At 42.2% G+C, this 23,348-nt stretch overlaps 1 protein-coding gene across 1 annotated transcript; it reads left to right on the forward strand.

The window, feature by feature from the left end:
• Nucleotides 1-171: 171 nt before the first annotated feature.
• On the forward strand, nucleotides 172-23,192 carry zfyve28 (zinc finger, FYVE domain containing 28). Its single transcript, XM_018690226.2, is given in 15 exon segments — nucleotides 172-550; nucleotides 14,248-14,388; nucleotides 16,534-16,671; nucleotides 16,877-17,079; nucleotides 17,239-17,328; nucleotides 17,449-17,538; nucleotides 17,631-17,732; nucleotides 17,819-19,372; nucleotides 19,662-19,751; nucleotides 20,178-20,341; nucleotides 20,425-20,513; nucleotides 20,515-20,542; nucleotides 20,847-20,951; nucleotides 21,054-21,157; nucleotides 21,285-23,192. Coding segments are annotated over 15 exon segments (3,066 nt in total). The 5' UTR covers nucleotides 172-514; the 3' UTR covers nucleotides 21,417-23,192.
• The last annotated feature ends 156 nt before the right edge of the window (nucleotides 23,193-23,348 follow it).

Consider the following 23,348-nt stretch of genomic DNA (forward strand, 5'->3'; position numbering starts at 1 on the left):
TAATAAATAAAAATAGAAACAAATAAAAATCACCAGTCACGCTAAAGCTTACGTGGTCTGTTTTGTTAGTATTTCCGACCAAAAAGCGGTGGGGAGCACTGTATTTGGGGGCAGCACGTGAAGGCATCATTTCCTGGGAAAGTGGGAGGTGAATGTTGTCAACGTGACTGTCATCAAGTAACGTTACAGGGGCAGAGAACAGCAGAGCCGTCGGTGCTCCGCTCGTCTGTAACGTCGGGACTTGGAAAGTGGCCGGGCGGGGGAGACAAGCAGCCGAGCTCGGGATTCAGGGAAGATGGGAATAAGTCGTTGTTTCCGAATATCTCCTACGTACGCTTTCAGGGCCGCGTTGTAACGTCCAGGACAACTTACCGTACATTGTTGTTTTGTACATTTTCCGTTGTGGAACCCAGCAGCGCTAGCTAGCTTAGCAGCCAACCGCTGATAGTGTCAGACACACAGGTACGGGAGAGGAGAGGAGGGGTTGGTGACAAAGGAAGGTGGCGAGGTAACGATGAACCGCTTTCGAAAGTGGCTGTATAAGCCCAAGGTAAGTTATCCTGTATCCACAGGCTGTGTCAGCTCTGCAGTCACTCATTTTTTATGCATAGCTCTGGAGATAGCTAGCAAAACAGCCGACCAGTGTGACTCGCTAGCCCGATCACTTCATACACTGCCACACATCTGCTAACGTTAGCCCGTGTTCCTGATGTTACACTGTATTAACCAGCAGCTACCCCTTTGTTGTTGTTGATGCTTTTGTTTTCAAGCGCTAGTCTGGACTGACAATGTCACAGCCTGGCGGTAAACACTGATTTCTATTGACTGACTAACTGCTATCTTCAGCTGACATTGTCATTAATTTTAGAAATTGTTGGAGGAATTAATTTGTTTTGATATGATAGTAACACTGTCTTTGTGATACCCCAACAATAATATGATTATTTGAAACAAAAATATTAGCAGCAGTAATGAAAAATTAAAATAACAATAACGTTAATCATAAATTTTCAAATTAAAGTGAAATAGTTTTTAAATATATAATAAATAGTTTTTGGCATTTTAGGACAGCAACTGATGTTTATTTTCATTGATGATTAATCTTCTGATTATTTTCCCAATCAACTGATAAATTGTTTGTTCTATGAAGTGTTAGATAATAGAGAAAAATGATAATCAAAATTTCCCGAAGCCCAAGATCACACATTCATATTGCATGTTTTGTCTTCCTGCATGGTCCAAAGTCCAGAGATGATCAGTGTACTATAACATAAGACAAAGAAAAGCAAGAGAACCTCACAGCTGAGAAGCTGGGACTAGAGTAAATGTTTGGTGTTTAAGCTTAAAAAACGACAGAGAGACTGATTTACATAATAGCTGCCAATTACTTTTACCTAATTGTTTAATTGAATAACTAATTGTGTCAGCTCTGCAGCATTTGAGTGCATTTGATTTGTTTGTTGATTGTACACATCATCTCAAACTGCATTTTTGTTATTAAAAGCCACCAAAACACATAAAATCAAATGCTTCTTCAGGCTCACTATTTGTAAGCAAAAATCATCACTCTCGGAGTGAGCGAGTAATGGATGTGCTGTAATTTTTTAAATCAGGCTCACAGCGTGGAAACATGCCTGACACAGCAGAGGAAGTATTGAAGGCTTGGTCGCCTTGTTAAATGAACAGTTCAATATATGTCATCTGCAGCACTTTTTAGGATCAGTGAATGTGAGTATTTCTCGGGGGAAGGAAATTCTCGTTAACTTGTAGGTTTTAGGCAGAGGAATTGTAAACCGCTCAATGTGTCAGCTTGCACTCACAGAGTTGTATAAATCTGAGGCAGGTTGTGAATGATCAGTAATTTGTTTGTGCTGCATCATCATAAAACATGAGTGTTTCCATAGAGTAATATATATGAATAAACAGTCACAGATTTTGTCCATGTTGGATTGAGAAACTTCCTACCAGATCTGCTTCTAGAGAATTCTGAGCTTTGGGATTTTGCAGTTTTAATGTGGTTTTACAGCGAATATATGCCCTCATCACCCTGTCCCAATTACTCATATGCTCTTACAGAAAGTTTGCTATTTACAGGGAGGACTGTTTGAGCAGATATTCCTTTCAAACCACTTTACAAAATGATGCACACCACTTATACTACACAGTATACTAATGTGGCCTCTTTAGGAGGATGGGTACAAAAAGGTTATGATTATCAACAGCAGAGCATTTACATAAAAAACATTGGGGAATTTAAAAAAAAAAAACTCTCCAAACTCTCTGCACTTAAGTAAAAATCTTGACTGTTAATGAAGAATGCTGATGGTGTAAAGTTCTCTGCTGTAGTTCACACACCCACATCCAGAGCAAGGCAGCAGACCTGAGTAACATTTCAGTATGTTTTAATGCATTGTATCCTTTCAGTATTTTGGAATAAGAGCTGTACATAAAAGGCTGACCTTGCATCATAGCCACCCTACATTTTGAGTCTCCAAAGCAGCATTTTTTGTTTTATAGAAATGGAGAAAAATATACTGCAGACAGCCTCTTAAACAAGTTGTTGACTGTGGTGCAGTCAGTGTTGAGTTTCTTGGCAGAGTAAATAGATTTTTTTTTCTTAAAGGGTTTGTCAGCATGTATTTCTAATTGGCAGTATGAGTTGATAAGTCAGTCCTTCTGGTAATAGAAGACAGCTGAGTTGCCATATCAACTGTAATTGGAGTTTTTGCAACAGTAGTGTCAGACAAGGCTTAGATGAAATGCCTCTGATTATATATTATCCTCCTGCTCTTCACCACATACACACACCTGCGTCATTCCCCTTTTCTCTGTGAAACCACGTTTGCTGTCGCAGCATTTTCGCAGGCCCATTGTTGGGGTTAGGCCTAAGTGTTGGGGTTCACAGGAGTATTGTCACATTCATGAATGACTGCTGCCTCTGAAGTGCTGAGCTCTTACATCAGTGCCTTTTCTGCCAAATCACGGCCATGGTAGGAATTAACAGAATTACACACAAGTCTGTGGGATTTAAATGACCAGTTGTGCCTCAAAGGAGTGAAAAGAAAGAGTGCTAAAAGCCTTGGTAATTATGCCAATCAGTATGAAAAGACAACAGTAATGAAAGGGTTTGGATCACTTTGTGCTCCCACTACTGAACAAGAGCTTAAGCTAGCCAATAGTTTTTGTTTTTGCTCTGAGAGAAAATATTTCTGTAATTAAAATCAGTGCCTGACCCGCATATTCTGGCACTCAGTTTTGAACACAGCATAGCATTGTCATTTTGCATCAACAGTAAGCTGTTTATTATTGAACTATGTTCTCCTGGAGATAGAAAAGTGTTGAATCAGCATGTTCCCTTGACTGAAGCGGAGCTATTGATATTTCCAGGGCTGCTCTTTACCTCCCCAGATAAGTCCCACTGAGGAGGACTTTTCTTTTGCCCCTGCTACACAATCCCTTCCTAGTGTGTTAGAGAGCAGCGTGCAGCTCTGTGCGGGACATAATGTACCTGTCTATTTTGCCTGACTCTGTCATCAAAGTGCAAGAATGGATCGTCCTGGTCTTCTGTAAGGCTGTAAGGGAAAGGTGGTAATAGTTAACTGACTGAAAGCAAGGATACACCACTATACAGTGAGATTTTTCGCATTCCTTCCAGTCATTAAAACTGGTTTAGCTGGTCTTTGTGTCAGTAGTTAATGTGTAATATCTACAGCACCATACTTGTTCTTGACTATACATTGTGCAGGGAAAAGTTTTCGATAGGTAAAGAGGCTTTAGAGAGGGTGAAATCAGGGGAGAAGTATGTGTCATTGCATGTTGCTGCGGTCCCAAACAAAAGACAAGACCTGGCTCAGGTTTCTGAGCAGCCAAAATGGCCACTGTCTCCTCACCTCTCATTCATCAGCAGGCAAACTTGCTGAGTGACTGATGGCGGGAGAGGGAGATGTCAGGAGGCTAAACCTGTGTACTTCCTCTGTAGCCGGCGTTGGCTGTTGTTCCATCAGGCATTCAAGAGCTGACCTTCAGCTCCACACCACCTCATCTGTCAGCGTGACGGGCTCACGGCTCGAAACCAGGCGCGGGTACGCTCACCTCCATCTGCAGGATGCTACTAATTTGCCTTTCATTTCCACCTCTTCCCCCGCCGGACAGTTTAGTGCATGGGTAGCTGATACTTTCTACACTCTTCCTTATCAAAATGTCAGATATCACTGTGTATGTAACAATGTCGGCTGTGTAAGAACATGTGTAATGATAATGCCTGATTACTTTGATAAGGTCATCCAGCATCTGACTGTTCACTTGAGAACTGAGGGAAAAAACACATCTCAGTTTTATAAAAAATAATTTAGTGCTACTTTCTAATTTTCTTTTTTCTCTCATTTTATTCCACTTTTTCTAGTGACAGTTGTTTTATTTATTCATTTTGTATAGTACAAATTCAGAGTCTTAAGTCTTCCTCTCTTGCCCTTACCTCCACGTGCATGCTTTGAAATTTTGAATCATGTCTTTATTGTTACATGTTCATTATGCAGCTTCTTCTTTAGTATATGGTGAAATGAAAGACCAGTTTTGGCTTTTGCTGCATAAAAAAAACATCAAACTACAGTTAAAAAGATTTTCTCTTGGCAGTCCTTTTTAATTGGATTGTACTTGTAAGTTGTATTTAACTTTAAAAAAATAGCTTTGAAATGTTTGAATATAGTGAAAAATGCCCAGCACAGTTTCTCCTTGCCCAAGCTGACCTTACTCATAAACCAAAAGATTTTCAATTTACTCTCATAGAAGACAAAAAAAAAAGAGAAAATATTCACATTTGATAAACTACAAACAGTACATTTTTGGCACGTGACTTAAAAAAATGTGTCTATCATTAAATTATTGTCTGGTTAATCATTTCAGCTCTAAACAAAAGTTTGATCTAGATTTATATTTCATAGTTTAATGTCAATTCTCAGGAACTCTTGTTTTATATGTAGAAGAATCATGTGTGAACATGTTAATGAATCACAACAAGCATGTAAGTATTTACCATGATCAGAAATTATTGTCAAACCACCATAAAAAGATGCACTAGAGATGTTTGTCTACACTGTCAGAAAGAAAAGAGAAGACACGTTGACAGCTGATTGTTCTGACAAAGCAACGCATTTTTACTTATCATCCACTCAGGCGCCAGTTTTGCTTCTGTTGCCAGCTGTGTGGGCCCTACTTAAAATGCATCAGTTGAATTTGATTTTGAAAAGAAATGTTCATCTATGAAGAGGTGGTGATGACACATAGTCACAACAGCAGAAATAGCTATATACTGTATGTCTTACTATAAACTTAGTAAAAATCTGTGTGGAAGTTGAAGCCACGGTCACAAGGTTTAAAATTATTAATGCCTTTTTTGAAAAAAATCTTGTGTTGATGACAGTTCCTGACACATTTTAAATAATCATCTCGGCTAATAGAGGTACTTATTGTCACTGATAATACTTAATGAATACTAGAGCTGAAACAAAAAGTTGTCAATAACTGTAAAAATCTTCCATTTGCTTCAGTTGCTTAATCAACCAAAAATCCCAGGTACTCACTGGTTTGAGCTTCTTATGCGAGAAAATCTGGTGTTTTTATTTGTTTTACAGCGTTTTAAGTATAACGTTGGATTTTGTGCTGTTGTTGAGATAAAATAAGTAATTAAAGACATCACCTCGATCTCTGTGAAATGGTGAGCATTGTACAGACAAAACAATTCATCTAGAAAATAATGGTCAGTCTTACTCCTCTGAATAACTAATTTTATACATGAATCAGACGTCGTTCTTGTCAGTATTTAGGTATTGTTTCCAAGTAAATAAGCAAGCAAACAAACATCAAAAATCGGAAATTACAGATGATTATTTTTCCTGTATATTTTCATCAGAGCACCATCCCTTTTTATGGGGAAATATGTTGTTGCATTTCTCAAGAACTAGTGAATCATGGCTGGTTATTTCCTCACTAGTGATTGTTCCACTTCTGCAGAGACTTGTTTGTCCTTCATTTACCATTTATCACTGCCCTGGATATTGCCAACAAGCAAGCAGAGGAACTGAGTGAAGGCGAAGCAATTAGGGGTTTGTCTTTGCAGAGTGGATTGGCATGGAGTCGATGGAAGAGCAAACTGCTGAGCAGCGGCCAGTGTGGCTTCATATTTAGCCCCATTTCTAGAGTTCTTTGTGGATGTCCCATTCTGCTTACCCACCAGCCACGCGGTAATTGATTTGGTGTCAGCTGCCTGGATTTACGGAGCTGACCCCAGTGCAGATCGAGACAGGCCGGACGATTGAAGGCCTTTTTAAATTCATTGCAGGATTGGGGAATCAGGGCCCGCCGTCCAGGGTGTGGGAAAGCGATGATTGAAGGAAAGTAGCGAGTGTGAGATTTAAAGGTACCACAGAGAATCGGCGAGTCCTGGTATCGACTCATTTTCTACACCTTGTTCCTTATTGGAAATAATTGGTACCCTCTCTGTTCAAAGGCCCTTTTTTAAATTTGTCTCTTCATTGTCACTGCTGATAAACATAAAGCAAGCACTCAAGGTGCCCTTTGTCTATACTACGAGTCTGACTGTTCTAGGAAGAGCCAGCAAAAATGAAATGCCACCCTCCTGCACTGGGCTCTGTCTTACCAGCAGGGGAGAATGGCAGGGAAAGCAGCAGAGGAGGAGAACAGTGGGCCTGTATTTTTGGGATTAGATTTTGGCCTTGGCTACGTTTGGCAGGACATAAGAGGAGAGGATGTTGTTCTTTAGCAGCTCTAGTGTTTCTTCTTACTGAATTCTAGGGCTAGGATGATTAAAAATCCTGAGGACTGGACAAATTGAATCAAGATTACATCTTTTATATCTGAAAATGTCTCTTAAACTGGCCTTTTTAGCGGAGAAAGAGAAGGATAGGTTGTGTTGGTGGATTTGCCTGATAGTGACACAGTATTCATTTGCCAAAAGATAGTGTGGGAAAGATGAATGGCAGTTTTCTTCTATGCAAAATAAAACTTAAGGGGTAAAACCCTATTTGGATTGCAAATATGCAAACAAATTGCTACTACTTAATTATTATTTATGTATTCATCTAGTAGGACTTATTTTGCTGCTCCCCTGTTAGGATGAGATGTCAGTGGTGCAATTTCAGGTGCAATCCCCGTTACACAACCATGTTGACTTGCATGCATTTCATTTCCACAGACAGCAATCAGAAATGTGTGTTTTCTCACACGTACTGTGGTTATCCACGGCTGTCACTGTGTATAATTTGGGACTGCCTGGGTAATGCCTGCTCTCAGTCACTGTTCATAACATTGAAAGGTATGCGGACAGAATAAACCCAACTCTGAGTCATGCATGTTTTCAACAGTGACGAGGGGATGTGGGTCAAAATTATGAGGAGGGATCATGACAGTGCATAGGTGGGTTTTCTTGACTTGTGTTTATTTCAGTACAATTATTCAATGTTATTCACAGCAGTATTTTCAGTCACTGGTATTTCTGTGTTAAGGTGGGGGCATGTGTCTCCAGTACTCTTGTCATCTCTTCAGGACACTCACACTTCAAGTGTGTCAATGTCAATTTTGAGCATCTAAAATTCACCTTCCCCTTTGTAGCCACAATTTAACAGCCAGCTCTTGATTGCATAACCAGATTATTTCTTGCGTAAGAACTTCCCTGCAGTTGATGTGAAGAGGGGTGTCCCCATGTGTCACCACACTATCATCAGGGGATCCTGAACACGCCTCGTAGCCACCTAAATCCTCTGACACCCCCCCCTCCAATATTACCTCGGTCTGTCCTGCTAAATCATGCACAGGTCATTGCTTAGTCCAAATTCCAGATTAGGGCAGCCCTTTAGAGAGGGGACAAGCACACAGATTATGCCATCAGTCCAGATGGGCAGACCACTCTGAATATATTGAGTCAATGAGCTGTAGTGCAGGAAAACTCCTCAGCGGTCTATGATTAGTGCCATTGATTTAACTGCACATTTATTTAATAGAAATTCTCAGAATATCTTAAAGTGTGACCAGGATGATTTTAAGACAATCAGAGTTAATGCTTGAAAGGTCACTGTCAATAACTTGGTAGCTGCAGAAAACAGGGCAGAGGTGAGGAAAGAAACTCCTGATGCAAGCTGAACATGAAAGGAATGACTCAACACAAGTAAACCTGCTTCAGCATAACACTGCATTCTTAGAAAGATTATTCTTTTTATTCTGCCAAACTTAATATAAATAATGGCTGAGGAAGTTTCCTTGTTTGTTACCAAAACCATTGGCTCGCTCTTGCCGGGGCTTTTATGCTGAGTCCTGAATAATGAATAAGGTGATGAACTGTATCCGGCTGCTTTTTTGCCAGTTTGCCAACTGACTGGATGAAGCAGAGTGAACTGGTTTCCCCCTACAATATTTGCCTCTGATCCTTGGAAGGCAGCCAGAAGGCAGCAAATTGAGCCTGGAATAGAGTATGGAGGGCAGAGGCAAGGTTTCTCATAAGTCCCTTAAGTGGGCTCAGTGTGCATGCACTGATGCTATGGACGTTCATGAAGCATTAGCCAGACAGCCTCCATCATCTGCACGGCCTGAATGGAAATGAAGCCCAGAATCAGCATCTCAAGGAGAAAGCTGGCTGAGATGATGAAAATGTTGATGGTACAGCAGCAGGCAGCTCTCAGTAACACGTTTCAATGAGAGTCGCGTTGTCATCATCAGCAGTTATTGATTTAATGCTAAACAAAAGGGACAGAAATTTCACAGAGTCATTGTGGAATGATGTGATTGAAGGAGCTTAACAGTAATTGTCACTCTGTATGAAGAAATGGGAGATTAATAGTCTGAAATGATGGGTTTCTGGCCACAACCAATAGAGTTTTTGAGTCATCTCAGAGAGAGGGCACCCAGGACAACTGACAGCAGGAGTATAACAGGAGAGTGGCACGCCACAGGGGACAAGAGCTGAATCTGCTGAATCATTTCCTCACTTACACAAGGTAGAGCTGTCATTGGTGATGATGACACAACTCGCAAGTTCAGGAGCCAGATCCTCAGATGTTCACACAGCTTCTTTTCGAAAACAGTTTTAATAGCCTGATAGGAAGGCACTGCTCTCTGCTTCTTAATTTCATAGTTTAATGTATTTTTTACTCAGTCCTATCAAGTTTTTTTAAAGCTCTTTCACTGTGGCATGTTACTGTAAAATCAAATCTTTTTTAAACCATTTACTCTATATTTGTAAAGTAAATGTCAAAGCCAAGACTTCACTCTGTGCCAACCCATGTTATGTAAGCACATGAAAACGGGCACAACAGATAGCTTGCCTTTTCAGCTTTACAGAGCAGAGTCTAACATTGTCACTGACTCATAGTCCACGTAACTAAGTAAATATTACCACTGGAGGCTTTAGATCTGAATCTCAGACAAAGAATCAGTCTGTATTTTTGACTTTTAAGGACCTCATATCTCAGAGGCAGCTGCTCTAATGCTAGCCTTGTTAACCCGAGGTGTAAACTGCGCTGAATTTGATTAGAAGTTACTTTGACTTTTGCAATAATAAGTATCCTTTTTGACCAGCATTTGGTTGCACCAGCTGTTAGAGACCAAGTCAAGACATTAGTAATGTGTAAATCTGTTGCCAGGAAACACTCAAAGGCAATCAACCGTGTAAAAGCAATTAATTCCACTTTCAGAAATAGGCTTCTAGAGAGGTAAAAGTACAAAGTTTTTGTAGTGTTGTATGATCACAGATACAGAACATCGACAGAACACGACTTAATACATTAAGTCACTGCTCTCTGTACAGTCATTTCAACGAAGGAACTTGATGGCTAAAACCTGTACCAATTATTTCAATGCAGTAGACAGGAATTTTATTGGTTTATTTATTTACAGGTCTGTGTGGAGGGAGTGTGGGTCAGTGCAAGCGGACCACACCCACACACTTTGGTTGTGTCCACGTATACAACCTTTCTGGGAAAACGTAGGATGTTAACATCTAGGATCCTGGGCTTTAACATTGTTTTGTCATATTTCTCCCTGTATCGTGGAGTTACTCCTGAAGGCTTGTGTAAATGTGACCTCCTACCTCCTGAAAGTTTTTTGGTCACATGAAAAAGATTTGATATTAAGTCAAATAGATGACTTACACCCCCTTTTTCTTCAGAAAGACAGAAAGGGGGGTATGCTGGAGCAAATGGGACTGTTACTTTCTCTTTTAATTAGGCATCAATAATGAAATCCCTGCGTAATGAACTGTACCTGTCTACCTGTCTCTGAAGTTTGTTGATACCAAGCATGAGCTCATGTTCTATGCCCCATATGTTTATATATTAAGCTTGAAATGGGAAAAAAAACAGAAGCAAATCCATTCTATATATATATAGTAGTGTTAGTGAATTAGTTAGTTAGTTAGTAGTGTTAATACAGTTTAGAATGAGTGGGAAATACCTGACTATATACTAACCAATCTGATTTTATTATCTAATGTTATTGGCAAAATGTTAATATTAGCTTTGGCTCACTTAGCATAAGAGTTACACTTGACATCTACTGAGTGTAAATATTTAGTAACAAGTACTCTCTCTACCTAATAAATACTTTGTGTGGTTCAACCTGTTTTAAATGAAATGTAAATCTTAACTAAGTAAACAATTACGTTATAACTAAGCTAGGTTTAAACTTAGGAACAGCTGGTACAACCAGCTCTCGTCAGACATGTGGGTGAAGTCAACATCTGCTCTAAATACAAATCAGTTAAAATCTGCTTATTTGTCAGTTCTGACTTAAATCTTGCACACCTTTTTTTATAAAGATAAGATTTGATAAATGATTATTCTGTAGTACACCAAACTTGTAGACCAAACAACTCAAGCATTGCTGCCTATCTAAAAGTAAATCAGCATGTCTTGAACATTGCCTGCCTTTTGACTTTGTCCCCCATGATGCAATGCTGCAGGAATGTTCCCTCTTGTGTGAGGAATGCAGCAGGAGGAGGCTATAGGATTGAGTCTGTCTCAAACGCTTCTTTTCTTCTGTTGTCTGCGTTGGCCTATAAGCTTAAAAAAATCTGAAAATGAATGCCTTCGCTCTCTGGGCCGTGTTTTGTCTCGGCTAGAAGGAGGTCTTTCACTGTCTCCCACTCCTATTTCCTGTTTGGTCATTGTGACATTTGTACCATAGACTCAGTCATTGTGGTGCAGTTGTCCAGTCATATCTGCCTCCTGACTGGTGATATCATTGTTTTTCTCATTGTTAAGAGACTTTGGATAGAGAATCTGGAGGTAAAGATAAACACCTCATTTTGTGTAGGGTTTATTTGCTTGTGTATAATTAAAATTTCCTTTGTATTCATTTCCCATTAGCCTACGCAATCAGAAGAACCCACTTAAATGTGTTCCCATTATAGTAATGCCAAATGCGCTGATGATCATCACTATTTGCTTATATTATTTGTCATGCTATTATACTGTGGCTGTCTATTCCCATTCTTCACAGATAATTTATATATAGAGCATGTACAGTGTGTAACCTTGTTAAAAAGGAACACTTGAGAAGACTGTGAAACACTTACTATATTTGCCTGCTGTAAAACAGACTCAGTATTGCCTGTTTTAGTTTGGATTAGATGCCTCTTGTGAGTTTCTCCTCCAACTTATTCAGTAAACACCACCTGGCAGAGACACCAAAATTCATACACATGAACAAAATACGCAGAAATATTATTGATTTTGCTCTGTGGGATTCGGTTGACAAGAGAAAGGCAGCAAGGTCGAGTTTTATGTTGGCAAGTATTTGTTCTGGTGAAGTGTCATTGACCAAGAAAAGAAATGCCCTTTTGCTGTTCTGTAACTCACCTAGCTGTAGCTTCGACTTACCTGTGGGCAAGTGAAAACACAAGTATCACACATTAAAAGAGTGGTTAATAAAATTACCAGTTATCCATCTTGTAACTGCATTATCACCCAACGAAATCAACCAACATTACATTATTTTAATTAGGATTTAGTCTCTTGCCATGACTTGTCTCGTCCTCCAAATAACCTTAAACATGTTCAGAGTAGTTTTTCCCCCCTCACAGAAATAATGCGACAAGTATCTCAGCTGTAGGTTATATCTCTGTGTTTTCTCCTCACTGTTTGTTTCATTATTAATGAGAGAGGAGTGAGGGAACAGCACCATGTATCATATTCTGAGAGAGAAGGCAAGAGCCCACGGGGAGAGCATCACGCAACAGGAAGCGCCGCAAACTTAAGGGAAAAGGGTCCTGCGAGAGGTTTTCGGTAAATACCAGCATTTCAGTTTGACTTCACGAAAAAGCCACTTCCAGACAGTCGACGCATGGCAGGCGAACGAGCTCGTTTACCAGCGTAGCTCCCCCCTTCTTCCAGTCTGCACAGTCATGCTGTCCTTTTAAGCTCCTGTACCATCATCATTGTGGTTTGTGATGGTGCACGTCGGCATGCGGTCGCCATTTTCAAACCATTAACCTTTCGATTAACGTGAGCCCTCGCAAGGATGTGTGTGTGTGTGTGTGTTTGCATACATAATGTTAGTTGGTGTCTTGATTTAAAAAATGAGTATCTTCAATCCCCGTAAAGTTTTTGTTGCAATGATTTTTTTCTTCTTGGTCAGGTATAAGCAACACAGATGAGGAATTACTGTGTCTACATTTTTCATGCCTTAGTGTCTCTTCCCTACCTTGTGTGTTGTGGCTGTATACTTGCCTCACTCAGCAGTGGAGTGATTTGCCGTGCTGTGCTGCCCCCCACCACCACCACCACACACACACTGAGGGGAGCATGGTGGGAGATAATGACACAAATCCTCTAGCAGGGCCAGGCTCTCTAATTACACCTACTCTTCTGGGGAGCTTTCACACTATATTAACCTTTGTTAACTCCTCTTGTCAGAATTCATGCCAATTTTTAATCATTTACTTTCCTATACTTGTTGAAAATTTGGGTATGCATGAATATGTATTTGGGTTAACTCATAAATCACCAGAACACCTTGGCAAATGGGAGACCAATCTGTTGTTAGCTGGCCTATACAATGCCCTACTTACCTGGTTTTATTTTTGTCCCTACGGATTGTCAGTATGTTGCTGTACTATGCTGCCTTCACGTTTGTGCTCTGTAGCCATGAGTTCTCCCTCTACATCTCTGGATCTCTTTCTTTCCCAGTTTTATTTGCATGAGATTAGGGTTTATACCACCAAAGTACAAGATGAATGAAAGAGCAACAGGCACTGCTGGCTACATATGCTACGATTAGAGTGGGTGAAATTGTGCTGACTTAAAGTACCCCACCTGTTAACACCAAGGTGCTGTAGTAACACAGTGTTGCTGTAACCAGGAGACTTGCTGAACATAATTCATGTGTTGACTTGCCCAAACCACCAAGCATCAAGCTGTGTTTTCTGGAGACTGCAGCTGTCCATGCCTGACATTGTGCTTCACTCATGCAGAGCTCTATTCCCCTAAGCAAATACACATGAAAACTAGTGTAATGAATGAGCACACGTCCTTCTCCTGAGCAACCAGTGGGCCTAATGGTCAAAATAGAGCAGATTAAGAATTTGGACACTGGAGAGTTTATTCATATCCTGGCTTGGCCCGGCCTGTACTCTGTTTAGGGTCAAACAGACTTCTTGTTTGCTGTGATATTTTGTAATTTCCTCTGTAAATATTGTGTCCTTTTTTGATGCAAGGTTGGGTCAGATGATTTCATGGCTGTTGGAGCTCTGCTTCAGAGCCAGCTAGGGAAAGGACACTCCACCTTTTTGCATTGCAGGGTCTGCTTTGAGGGGAGTAACCTTCACTAAATGAAAGATATTCTGAAACATATTACCTTGGGTGGCTTGCCTGTGATATTTGGTCATCCATGGATACCGGCAAAGTAATATTAGCCACTACAGTTCTCATGAAGCACTGACAGTTCCTCAGGATATATTTTTAAAGCTAACAAAGACAAGCTAACATTTTTTTTTACCAATATGATGAGGTGCTGAAAGACAGAAAACCCCATTATCATGTTCCAATGTTTTAGAAAGTCAGTGAATGAGCAAAGCACACATGCGCACAAAACGTACAGTATAGAGGATTATAGAGAATCATCACAGCAATTAAAATATAACTTTTTGTGTGTTGTTTAAAAAATGCTGCACATTGCTTTGTTGGGATTTCTTTTCATTAACAGCTTCATAAGTATTGAAAATTTCCTTGTGTTTCCTTGCAGAGGACGGACCCTCAGCTCCTGGCCCAGTTCTACTACGCTGATGAAGAGCTGAACCAGGTGGCCACTGAGCTGGACAGCCTCGACGGCAGGAAGGACCCTCAGAGATGTACCCTGCTGGTCAACCAGTTCAGATCCTGTCAGGTCAGCGGGGAGAAACAAACACACTCAAAATCATCCTCTTTATGTGCCTTTTCATTTCATTAAGGAAAACTTTATGTCTGTTTAAATCAGTGCATACACTTCATTCATTATAGATCATAATAAAAATAGCCCTTAAGTGGTAGTAAAGTTGGAACAGAGATCAATTAACCCCCAACTTGGATTTGACTCTGAGCCATGGATTCATGTATTTATTTTAGATTGTTGGCTTGACCTTGTTGTCGCATGGAAGCTAAAAATAGATTACACTCTTATCACTCCTTTCCGGACACAGGCGTGGTGATATGACTATTGCTTTACCAAACATTGCTTGGCCGGGTTCTTATATCAAGCAGTTCTGTTGATAAGGTGAGATAAGTGGACTTTGTTTGGAAGCAGCTGGTGGACACACTCCACTTTACTTTGATAACACAGGGCTGTGTGTCATGTGGGTTCTTAGTAAATGGTTACAAGAGCAGTTTCTTTAGAAAGAGGTGCTTTATGACTGCAGCTTTGAGTGACATAACTGTGAACTTTGTCTCTTTTTTCATTAATAAAACAAACTGATTATCTTAAGATAAGAATGCACAATAAATTATTGCATATAGTGATAGAGGTTATTGTTTGGGGTCAGGGTTGAGAGGAGCTTAGAGGGTGATGCTGTGGATGAGTGATGGCTGCCATGCTGCGTCATGCTGAGAGAGCTGGAGGTGGCAGAGGGAGGTCGTCATCTGGCCCGTTGTGCCTTAGCCTCCCCCCACTGCCAAGGCACTCAGGGGAGAACCACTTAATAAGGTCATCGCTTGATCCCCGACTGTTCTGTCTCTTTTCCCTCCATCCTTCCCTCTGACAATCTGTCACCACCTTCTTCTCCAGTATTTCTTCATGGTTTCTATTTCTTCTACTTGTTCAGCTGCTCTTCTTTCCCTCTCTTACTCTGTCTGTGCTGAGTTTTTAAAAATTCTTTCATCATGCTGAGTTTTCAGAGTGTGAATGAGCAGGCCTTGTTATGTTTTGTGCCTCGTATCAGCTTCTGATTTCTCATTTCACAAGTCAAGTTTTGGTGAAGATGTTTAACAGCAAACTCTCAGCACTTTGATGCTCAGAGAGGAGTCTTTTCAGCGGCGTGCCTTCGAGGCTTCAAGGATTTTGGAGAATGAATTAAGCAGCATTATACCCCACAGCCTCAAGGCCTCAAGAATAGAAGGCAAGTGCACTCAAGCCAAAATTTTGCACTTGAACCTGCCACTACAGCTATCAGGTCTTATTCATGGGTCTCTGTGGGGGTTGCTGGCATGCTGCTCATATTATGTTGGCACGGCTGTTCTTACAGCATGACCTGCTGGAACAGGCAAGTGTGTGTGTGTGTTTGAGATGGACAGAGATTGAGTTAGATAGCATACACAAGAAAAAGAAGAAGAGAGGGTCACAGATAGACAGTGAAAAGAGTGAGAGGAAAAAATCTAAAGCCAGTCTTTTGTCAGAAGCAGGTATCACACCAGAGTCACAACCCCTGGATGATTGGAAGTCAACAGTAGAGAAGGTTATCGCTGGTGTCCCCCTGCTCGGAGATGCTCATAGACAGTGGGGTCGTACTCAGACCGGACCAAGACACATGCGCAGCACGCAGCCATACAGGAATCGGTGGTTAAGCTCTCCCTCTCAAAGCTTTTTAATCTTTCTCCTCGGGGCAAGCAGAGAAAGACGCAGTGCTGTGCCTGACAAGATTACAGTGCACAGTGCAGCTGCGGTTGAGTGAAAGGCTCATTGTAAGTCATTGTTATGGCTGTTGTACATGCCAGCGGCACATAAGCGCTTGATTAGCTCTTGCTGTGTGTGACACTGAATTTTCACTGCTGGAATTATGGGCTTTAGTTTAATGTTTTTATTGAGGGAGAATGTAGCTGCGAGGCCCTTAATGGTCTCATGTACTTGTCAAATTGTTTTCATTCTCTTCCTAATCAATGGTCTTTAAACGCTGCAATACAGCGGCCTTCTTGAAAGGGGTGAAACTGGGATTATTAACTGACATCAGTTGATCAAAGTAAACACTGTAGCTTTTCAGGAAAAGATTTTCACTCACTCATATCAACCCCTCCAACTAGTTTGTTCAATTTGGTTTTCTGTCACTCTTGTGCTTATTTGCAGGACAATGTGTTAAACATTATCAATCAGATCATGGATGAATGTATCCCCAACGACCGGGCTAACAGAGACTTCTGTGTCAAGTTCCCTGAGGAGATTCGTCATGACAACTTGGCAGGGCAGCTGTGGTTTGGGGCTGAGGTAGTGTATTCCCTCCAGCATCAGTCTGTAGGAAAACAACTTTCCTTGTCCTAAACAGTCCTAAACATGTGCATAAAAATACTGTATTTTGTTCTTGCAATTGAGGTGTTTCTTGATCATCAGTTGTGCCGTTGTAAACAACATTTTCTCAGTTTAATCATTGGTACAAGACTAGAGAATTTATGATGTATGTGTTCCTGCACAGTGTTTGGCTGCCGGCTCCATCATCATGAACAGGGAGATAGAGAGTATAGCTATGAGACCCCTGGCTAAGGACCTCACTCGCAGCCTGGAGGAAGTACGCAACATCACCAGAGACCAGGCCCTGAGAGACCTCAACTTGTACACAGACCGCATGAAGGACGCATTGCGACATTTCGACAGCCTTTTTGCTGAGTTTGAGCTCAGGTACATTATAGGACAAGACATTATTGGCAATTGTATCAACAAGATTAATCCACATTTATCATCCTCTCAAGGGTTTTTGGTACAAGTTTGCCAAAAAACTAAGCTGTGAACAAAGCTGTGAATGACATTACATTCCTCTCCCTTCTCTTCCATTGCCAGCTATGTGTCAGCCATGGTGCCTGTGAAGTCTCCCAAAGAATACTATGTACAGCAGGAGGTGATTGTGCTCTTCTGTGAGACTGTGGAGAGGTGAGGCATAAACAGATGCTGACTTAATCTGGAATTAACCAAAATTGAAATGTATAATATATGTAGAGATAATGTGGTAATTTTTTTAAATCATATGTTTTCTTCTCTCCGTTGTCTCAGGGCTCTGAAACTGGGCTACCTCACGCAGGACATGATCGATGACTATGAACCTGCTCTGATGTTTACAATTCCCAGACTAGCCATTGTGTGGTAAGTGTTGCCTGTCCTCTCCATTCTTCTGCCCACCTCTTTGTTTTCTACTCTCTCCCACCCTCTTACAGAATTTTAAACATATTTTTCAGTGGGCTGGTTGTGTATTCAGAGGGGCCTCTTAACCTACACCGAAAATCAGAGGACATGTCTGAGCTCTTCCGGCCTTTTCGCACTTTATTGAAGAAAATCCGGTACAATCCATGACTATTAATGTCACAAAAATGTAATGTTTTTTTCCCTATCACTATGTTAAAACTGTCTTATAATGCTTTTGCAGAGACCTGCTGCAGACCCTGACTGAAGAGGAGCTGATGACACTGGAGAGGAACCTGTGTATCTCTCAGGACGGGGAGTTGTCCACGGGCCAGGGGCAGGCTACAAACAGTGTGCCAGCACCGGTCCAAGAGAATCACTCATCCTGCAGCCCTGCTAATGACACCCCCAAGGGGGAGAGTGAGGGGGAGCAGGAGCATCTGGCTCTGTATGTCTGTCCCAGCCAGGAGGAGGAGACGGCACAAGTGGAAAAGGGCTGGGAGGAGGTAGAGACTGAGAGGGGAGAGGAGGAGCAGGAGCAGGGCCTGCTATGTGAGGAGGCAGAGGAGGCAGAGCTGGCCTGCTCTATGCAGTATGACGAGGAGGAACTGGAGCAGCTCAACATGATGGTGTACCTCGTAGGAGACGAGATGTCCACCCTGCTGTCACCTCCCAGTCAGGGTCAGTCCCCAGCCCACAACCCCAACAGAGGAGAAGCAGGAGGTTCAAGTGGGGCCTCCAGCACTGACGCGTCTCCCCGCAGGCTTCCACGGGGCCGGGGAAGGACAGGCATCTATGTAGAGGAGGAGGACAGGGTTTTCTTCATGGAGGACCTGGATGCAGCAGGAGACAGCATCACCAGCATCTCAAGAGAGGCCTGTAGTTGCATTGCCTCTCCTTCCAAAGCACCGGAGTCTGCTCACCCCACGCAGCGCAAGCCCGGACCACGGCCGGATTCTGTTCGAAATGGCTGGTACTCTGAGGCCCCGTCTGAGCAGCCATGCCCACAGCCACGCAGCCAGAACGTACTCTGTCATAATGCAAAGCTCCCACCATGCACCACCGCCCCTGGCTCTGAACCGCTGCCTTACACGAACGGGTGGGAGATGGGTTTAGAGGGGACAGCTTCTGAAACTGCCGAGGTCATCGCCCACCGTATGGGTGGGATGAAGCTTTCTGCCACGGTCATCTTCAATCCCCGCTCCCCGAGCTTGACGGAGCTGGCCGTGGACAAGCTGCTGCTGCCGCGGCCCCCTCCCTCCGAGATTGAGCCCTGCAGCCCTCTGGTGGCAACTCACTGCCTGCTTAACTCGTGTGTCTGCTGTGGGAGCTGCGAGGATGGCCACGAGGATGCCGTCACCACTGACAGCACAGGACTCGGCTTAGGGCTCGCACTGGGATTGGACAAGCACTCTAAGACCGTGGCCCCCAGCACCGTCATCCAGTCTTCTGCTTGCCGGTTGCCCCCGCGAGGTCACGAGCCTCACAGCAAGGGGGAACTCACCCAGGTGACACCGCCATCTTCCCGCAGCTCTGCAGAGCCGCTGGAAGAGGAGTCAAACACCCAGCTCTGCGAGAAGTGCCTGGTGGTGGCTCCAGGGCCGGGGCATCACGCTCAGGACTGTAGCTCCAGCGGAGGGGATGGACCCTCCCTGTGCAACCACCAGCTGAGGACTGAAAAGAGGCAGCAGGCCAGTGGAGGCCGACAGAGGGATAAGGATAAGGAGATGGATAAAGACAAGCCAGGAAGTAAAAACTCGCAGAGGGACACCAAAGAGGAGAGCAGGAGGAGCTCCAGGTGGGCTACCATTTCACTAGCTTTTTGGTTTATGTTGTTCTGACAAAGTTTTCTTTGGGGGAAGGATGAGCTCCACACAGTCTTACATCAACATAAATATCTGTTTTATTTCACCATATTTCATCACATATCTTGAATTATTCTGTTGCTTTCATCCATTGTTTCTCATGTACACTTTGCCTTACGTTACCTAATGTGTGTTTGTTTTGCCATTGTGCTTATGTATTCACATTTTTAATTTCTCCTTTTTCACTCTTTATTTGGTTGTTTGTTTGTTTTTTTTTTTTAGTTTTCAGAACTCTCCCCTCAGCTCTGTGTCAGGTAGTGACTGTGAGAGTGTAACCACATGTAGTCTGTCAAGCAGTGCATATACTCCCAGGTAACTACTCACTCATGAAGGTGTCATGTTTGTGAGTGCCTCATCCTGCCCACATGCTGATTGTAACAATTGATTGAAGTGTCTGTCACTTCTTCCTTTATGAGCTACATGTGACATGTGTTTGACTGTAGATTTAATTAGACATATGCTGCAGTGCTGATTTATGTGTAAATTTGTGTATACAATGTTTTGTTCTCATTCTACAGAAGCATGGGTGTAATTTTTAATCAGTTGGTGGGGAAATATCCAGCAAGTGGATTGTGTATTTGTGTCCTTGTTAACCAACACTTTATATTCTGCATCCATTTTTAACTTAAAGATTAAAATCTCCTATTGCTGGAATATAAATTAAATGTGTAAATAGTGGATGTACGTTTGGGAAAGAGGAAATAATGATCCCTCCCTGTACCTCATCACTCTCTCCAGCCCCGTGAGCAGTCTGACCCCCAGCTCGGGAATGTCCGAAGACCTGGACCATCAGGAGATCCAGCTGGCTCTGGAAGACGCCAAGGTGGCCGCCAGGAACAAGATCCGATCGCGCTTCCACAGCAGCAGTGACCTCATCCACCGTCTCTTTGTTTGTATATCAGGTAAAAGCTCTCACTCTCTCTTAGCTGCTTTCCCCCTCAGCTCCTTGACTCTCTCAAGCTGATATCCATTATCTGTGATACAGGTGTTGCAGATCAGCTGCAGACAAACTATGCTAGTGACCTTCGCAGCATCCTCAAGACTCTGTTTGAAGTCATGGCAACCAAGTGTGAGGAAGGGAGACAATGATAAGCAGAAGAAAGGTGAGGAACATGTCTTATATACAATAAGGTACATTGTCTTTCACTTATTAATATAATACAGACAGATTCAAAACTGCCTTACTGCAAGTAAAAAGTGTAATGTAATATTTCTTTAATTGAACTATGGAGAAAGCAAAGTGCTTCTTATTGACCCAGATCCTGTCTCATAAAACTACACAAACATCCTGCTTGCAATATATGAGCTTAGGAAAACTGAAACATCCATCCATGCTTTTATCAAATTATTTCTTGAGTACTGTAGTGCCACTATGGTAGATTTAGTTTCTTCTTCTGTGGTGCACAGCAGGACCTGTCCTGCGTAGTGCCGTGCTGGAGGACTGCGCTCTCTGTCAGGAGACCATTTCTTCTTCAGAATTGGCTGCCAAGGCACGGGAGGGCCAGTTCGAAGGTCAGCAAAGCTACAAAATAACCCACGCTTTGTTGAAATATCAGCTCGGTCCTGTTCCCCACATCCTGCTTTGTCTTGACTTTTCTTGTTGGCTCTGTCTAGACCCTCCTGACTGGGTCCCTGATGAAGCCTGCAACTCCTGCATTGCCTGCAAGGCTCCCTTCACTGTCATCCGCAGGAAGCATCACTGTAGGAGCTGTGGAAAGGTATGATTGTTCCTTTCTAGGCTGAGGGAGTCCAGGCGTCAGAATACCCTCACTTGAATGTGTTGTTGCTGAAACGGATGATGAATACACGTGTTACACAGAGATTAATAAACACGTGTCATTTCAGATCTTCTGCTCTCGCTGCTCATCCCACTCGGCACCATTGCCCCGGTATGGCCAGGTGAAGCCCGTCAGGGTGTGCACACACTGCTACATGTTTCACGTCACACCCTTCTACAGCGACAAGGCCGGCATCTGATTATCACAGAAAGCACACAGTCTACCACAACAAGATCATATGCAACAGACAGATCCACGGCTGTGTACAAAGCGAACGCCACACCGCTCTGGTAAACCTTTACGGTCGCCATCGTCCCTGCTAAGCAAAGACTTGAGAGTAAGGCCGTTATAGGTGACAGAGCAGAGAGACCAGTCATGCAGCCACTAAGTGATAATGAGACCTGTTTCTGAGAGATGCTTGGTGCCTCAGTTGGAAAGGGTTTCTGGTTTCTGTGCCCAGTTGACACAAATATTTCACAAATGCCTGTCTGACTATAGAGGTGCAAAAGAGAAAGGGAATGAACAGGCAATAACAGCTTTTTGAACTGGCGTTGTGCAAGAGTCCTCTGTAGCTGTTTGCAACACAAAATCAGAACAGGCCACTTCCTTTTCTTTCTGTTGCTTTAGGTGTAAATGAAAGGACTTGTGACATATTTTCCTATGCTTTAGCGAGCTTCCTACATTTGTGCCAGAGCTCTCACGGGGCTTGGATTACTCAAAAGAATGTAAGTCATGATAACCATGTAAATAAGGATAATTCTGGTAATAGCTACACTACAATGTCTTCAGTTGCGGTTGCTATTTATGGGAACTGGAAAGCAATCTTCACCAGGCTACCGGTCCCAGTGAAGCAAAAATGAAAAACAGACAGCTTTTATATTGAGATTCCTTCATGTTTTAATGGCAATGAATGTGTAATTCTGTACCACTCTGCAAACGGGGTCTAGATTCCAGCAAGACTGACCATTCAGCCCTTTGATGGTAATGGGCTGTGCCCATCGCTTTTACAGTTGCACCATGGCATGTTTAGTTTCCTCTGGGGACTCCGCTGCACACTGAGAAGGATAAAAGGGATTCCTTAGTCATCACTGTCAGGTCTTGAAGGCCCCCTAGTGGAGAGTTGACCTCTCTTCGCTCAGTGTTCTCATCACCATGATGTGTACAATTTGTTTTGAACCATAGGCCTTCTCAGGTGCTGACCTATAGACTAAAGGCCAATTGTTGCCGATGGGTTTTCCCTTCCTCACACTTGTTATAGTGCAATATTGAGACTACTATCTACAGTGGTCCTGCACACTTTAGAGGCAGTCCTTTGCTTTTAGGACATTTGAAGAGCAAAGCTGTACTGATTTGTGTTTACACTAAATTATTTCCATGTTTGGCTGTGGTGGTACTGTCAGGCTGGAACAGATATCTCCTTCCCAGACTGACCTCAATCGCACCTGACTTCCTGCTCTTGAATCTGCTTCCATTGCAACGAAAACATACAAGTATCTTCCACGCTCTTAATATATAACAGTTTGTACATCTGAATGGTTTGATGTGGTCTATCTACACATATGGACCTTTGAGCAACAACCATGTAATATCACATTATGTCCATTCTGCTCTGACTTTAAGCAGTTTCTCAGGCATTACATAATCAGAATCACTCTCTACTGTTGGATCAATCTTATTTTCATCAAAGGACATATAAACTCACTTTGAAAAGGTATGGTATTTTTCTTTTATAAAGAACAAAAATATTGTATGAAGCTATAATTACTTTTATGTGGAAAAAAACAAAACAAGGAATCATGCAGTAATTAAAGGGCAGGATATCCTACTATTATTTCAGAGCTTGGTCTTATTTTGTAAAATTCCAGTACATTTCCATGATAAGAGCTGTGTAAAATATTCAACATACAAAAAATGTTATATAGTTTTAAATGCGATGTATATTGAAATAAATTACGTTTTCCTGTTTAAAAAATGATGACTGATAACTTCTCCTCTTTACTTTTACAGCAAAGTACCTGAATTGTCTGCCTTGAATTGTGTCAGTAGATTTGTGTCCTGGATTGATCGACCTACTGAACTTAATAGTCCAATATATTTCATTGATGTATGTATATCACCACAGGCTATGAAA

This window comes from Lates calcarifer, linkage group LG19 (assembly GCF_001640805.2).
Source record: "Lates calcarifer isolate ASB-BC8 linkage group LG19, TLL_Latcal_v3, whole genome shotgun sequence".
Lineage (NCBI taxonomy): Eukaryota > Metazoa > Chordata > Actinopteri > Centropomidae > Lates > Lates calcarifer.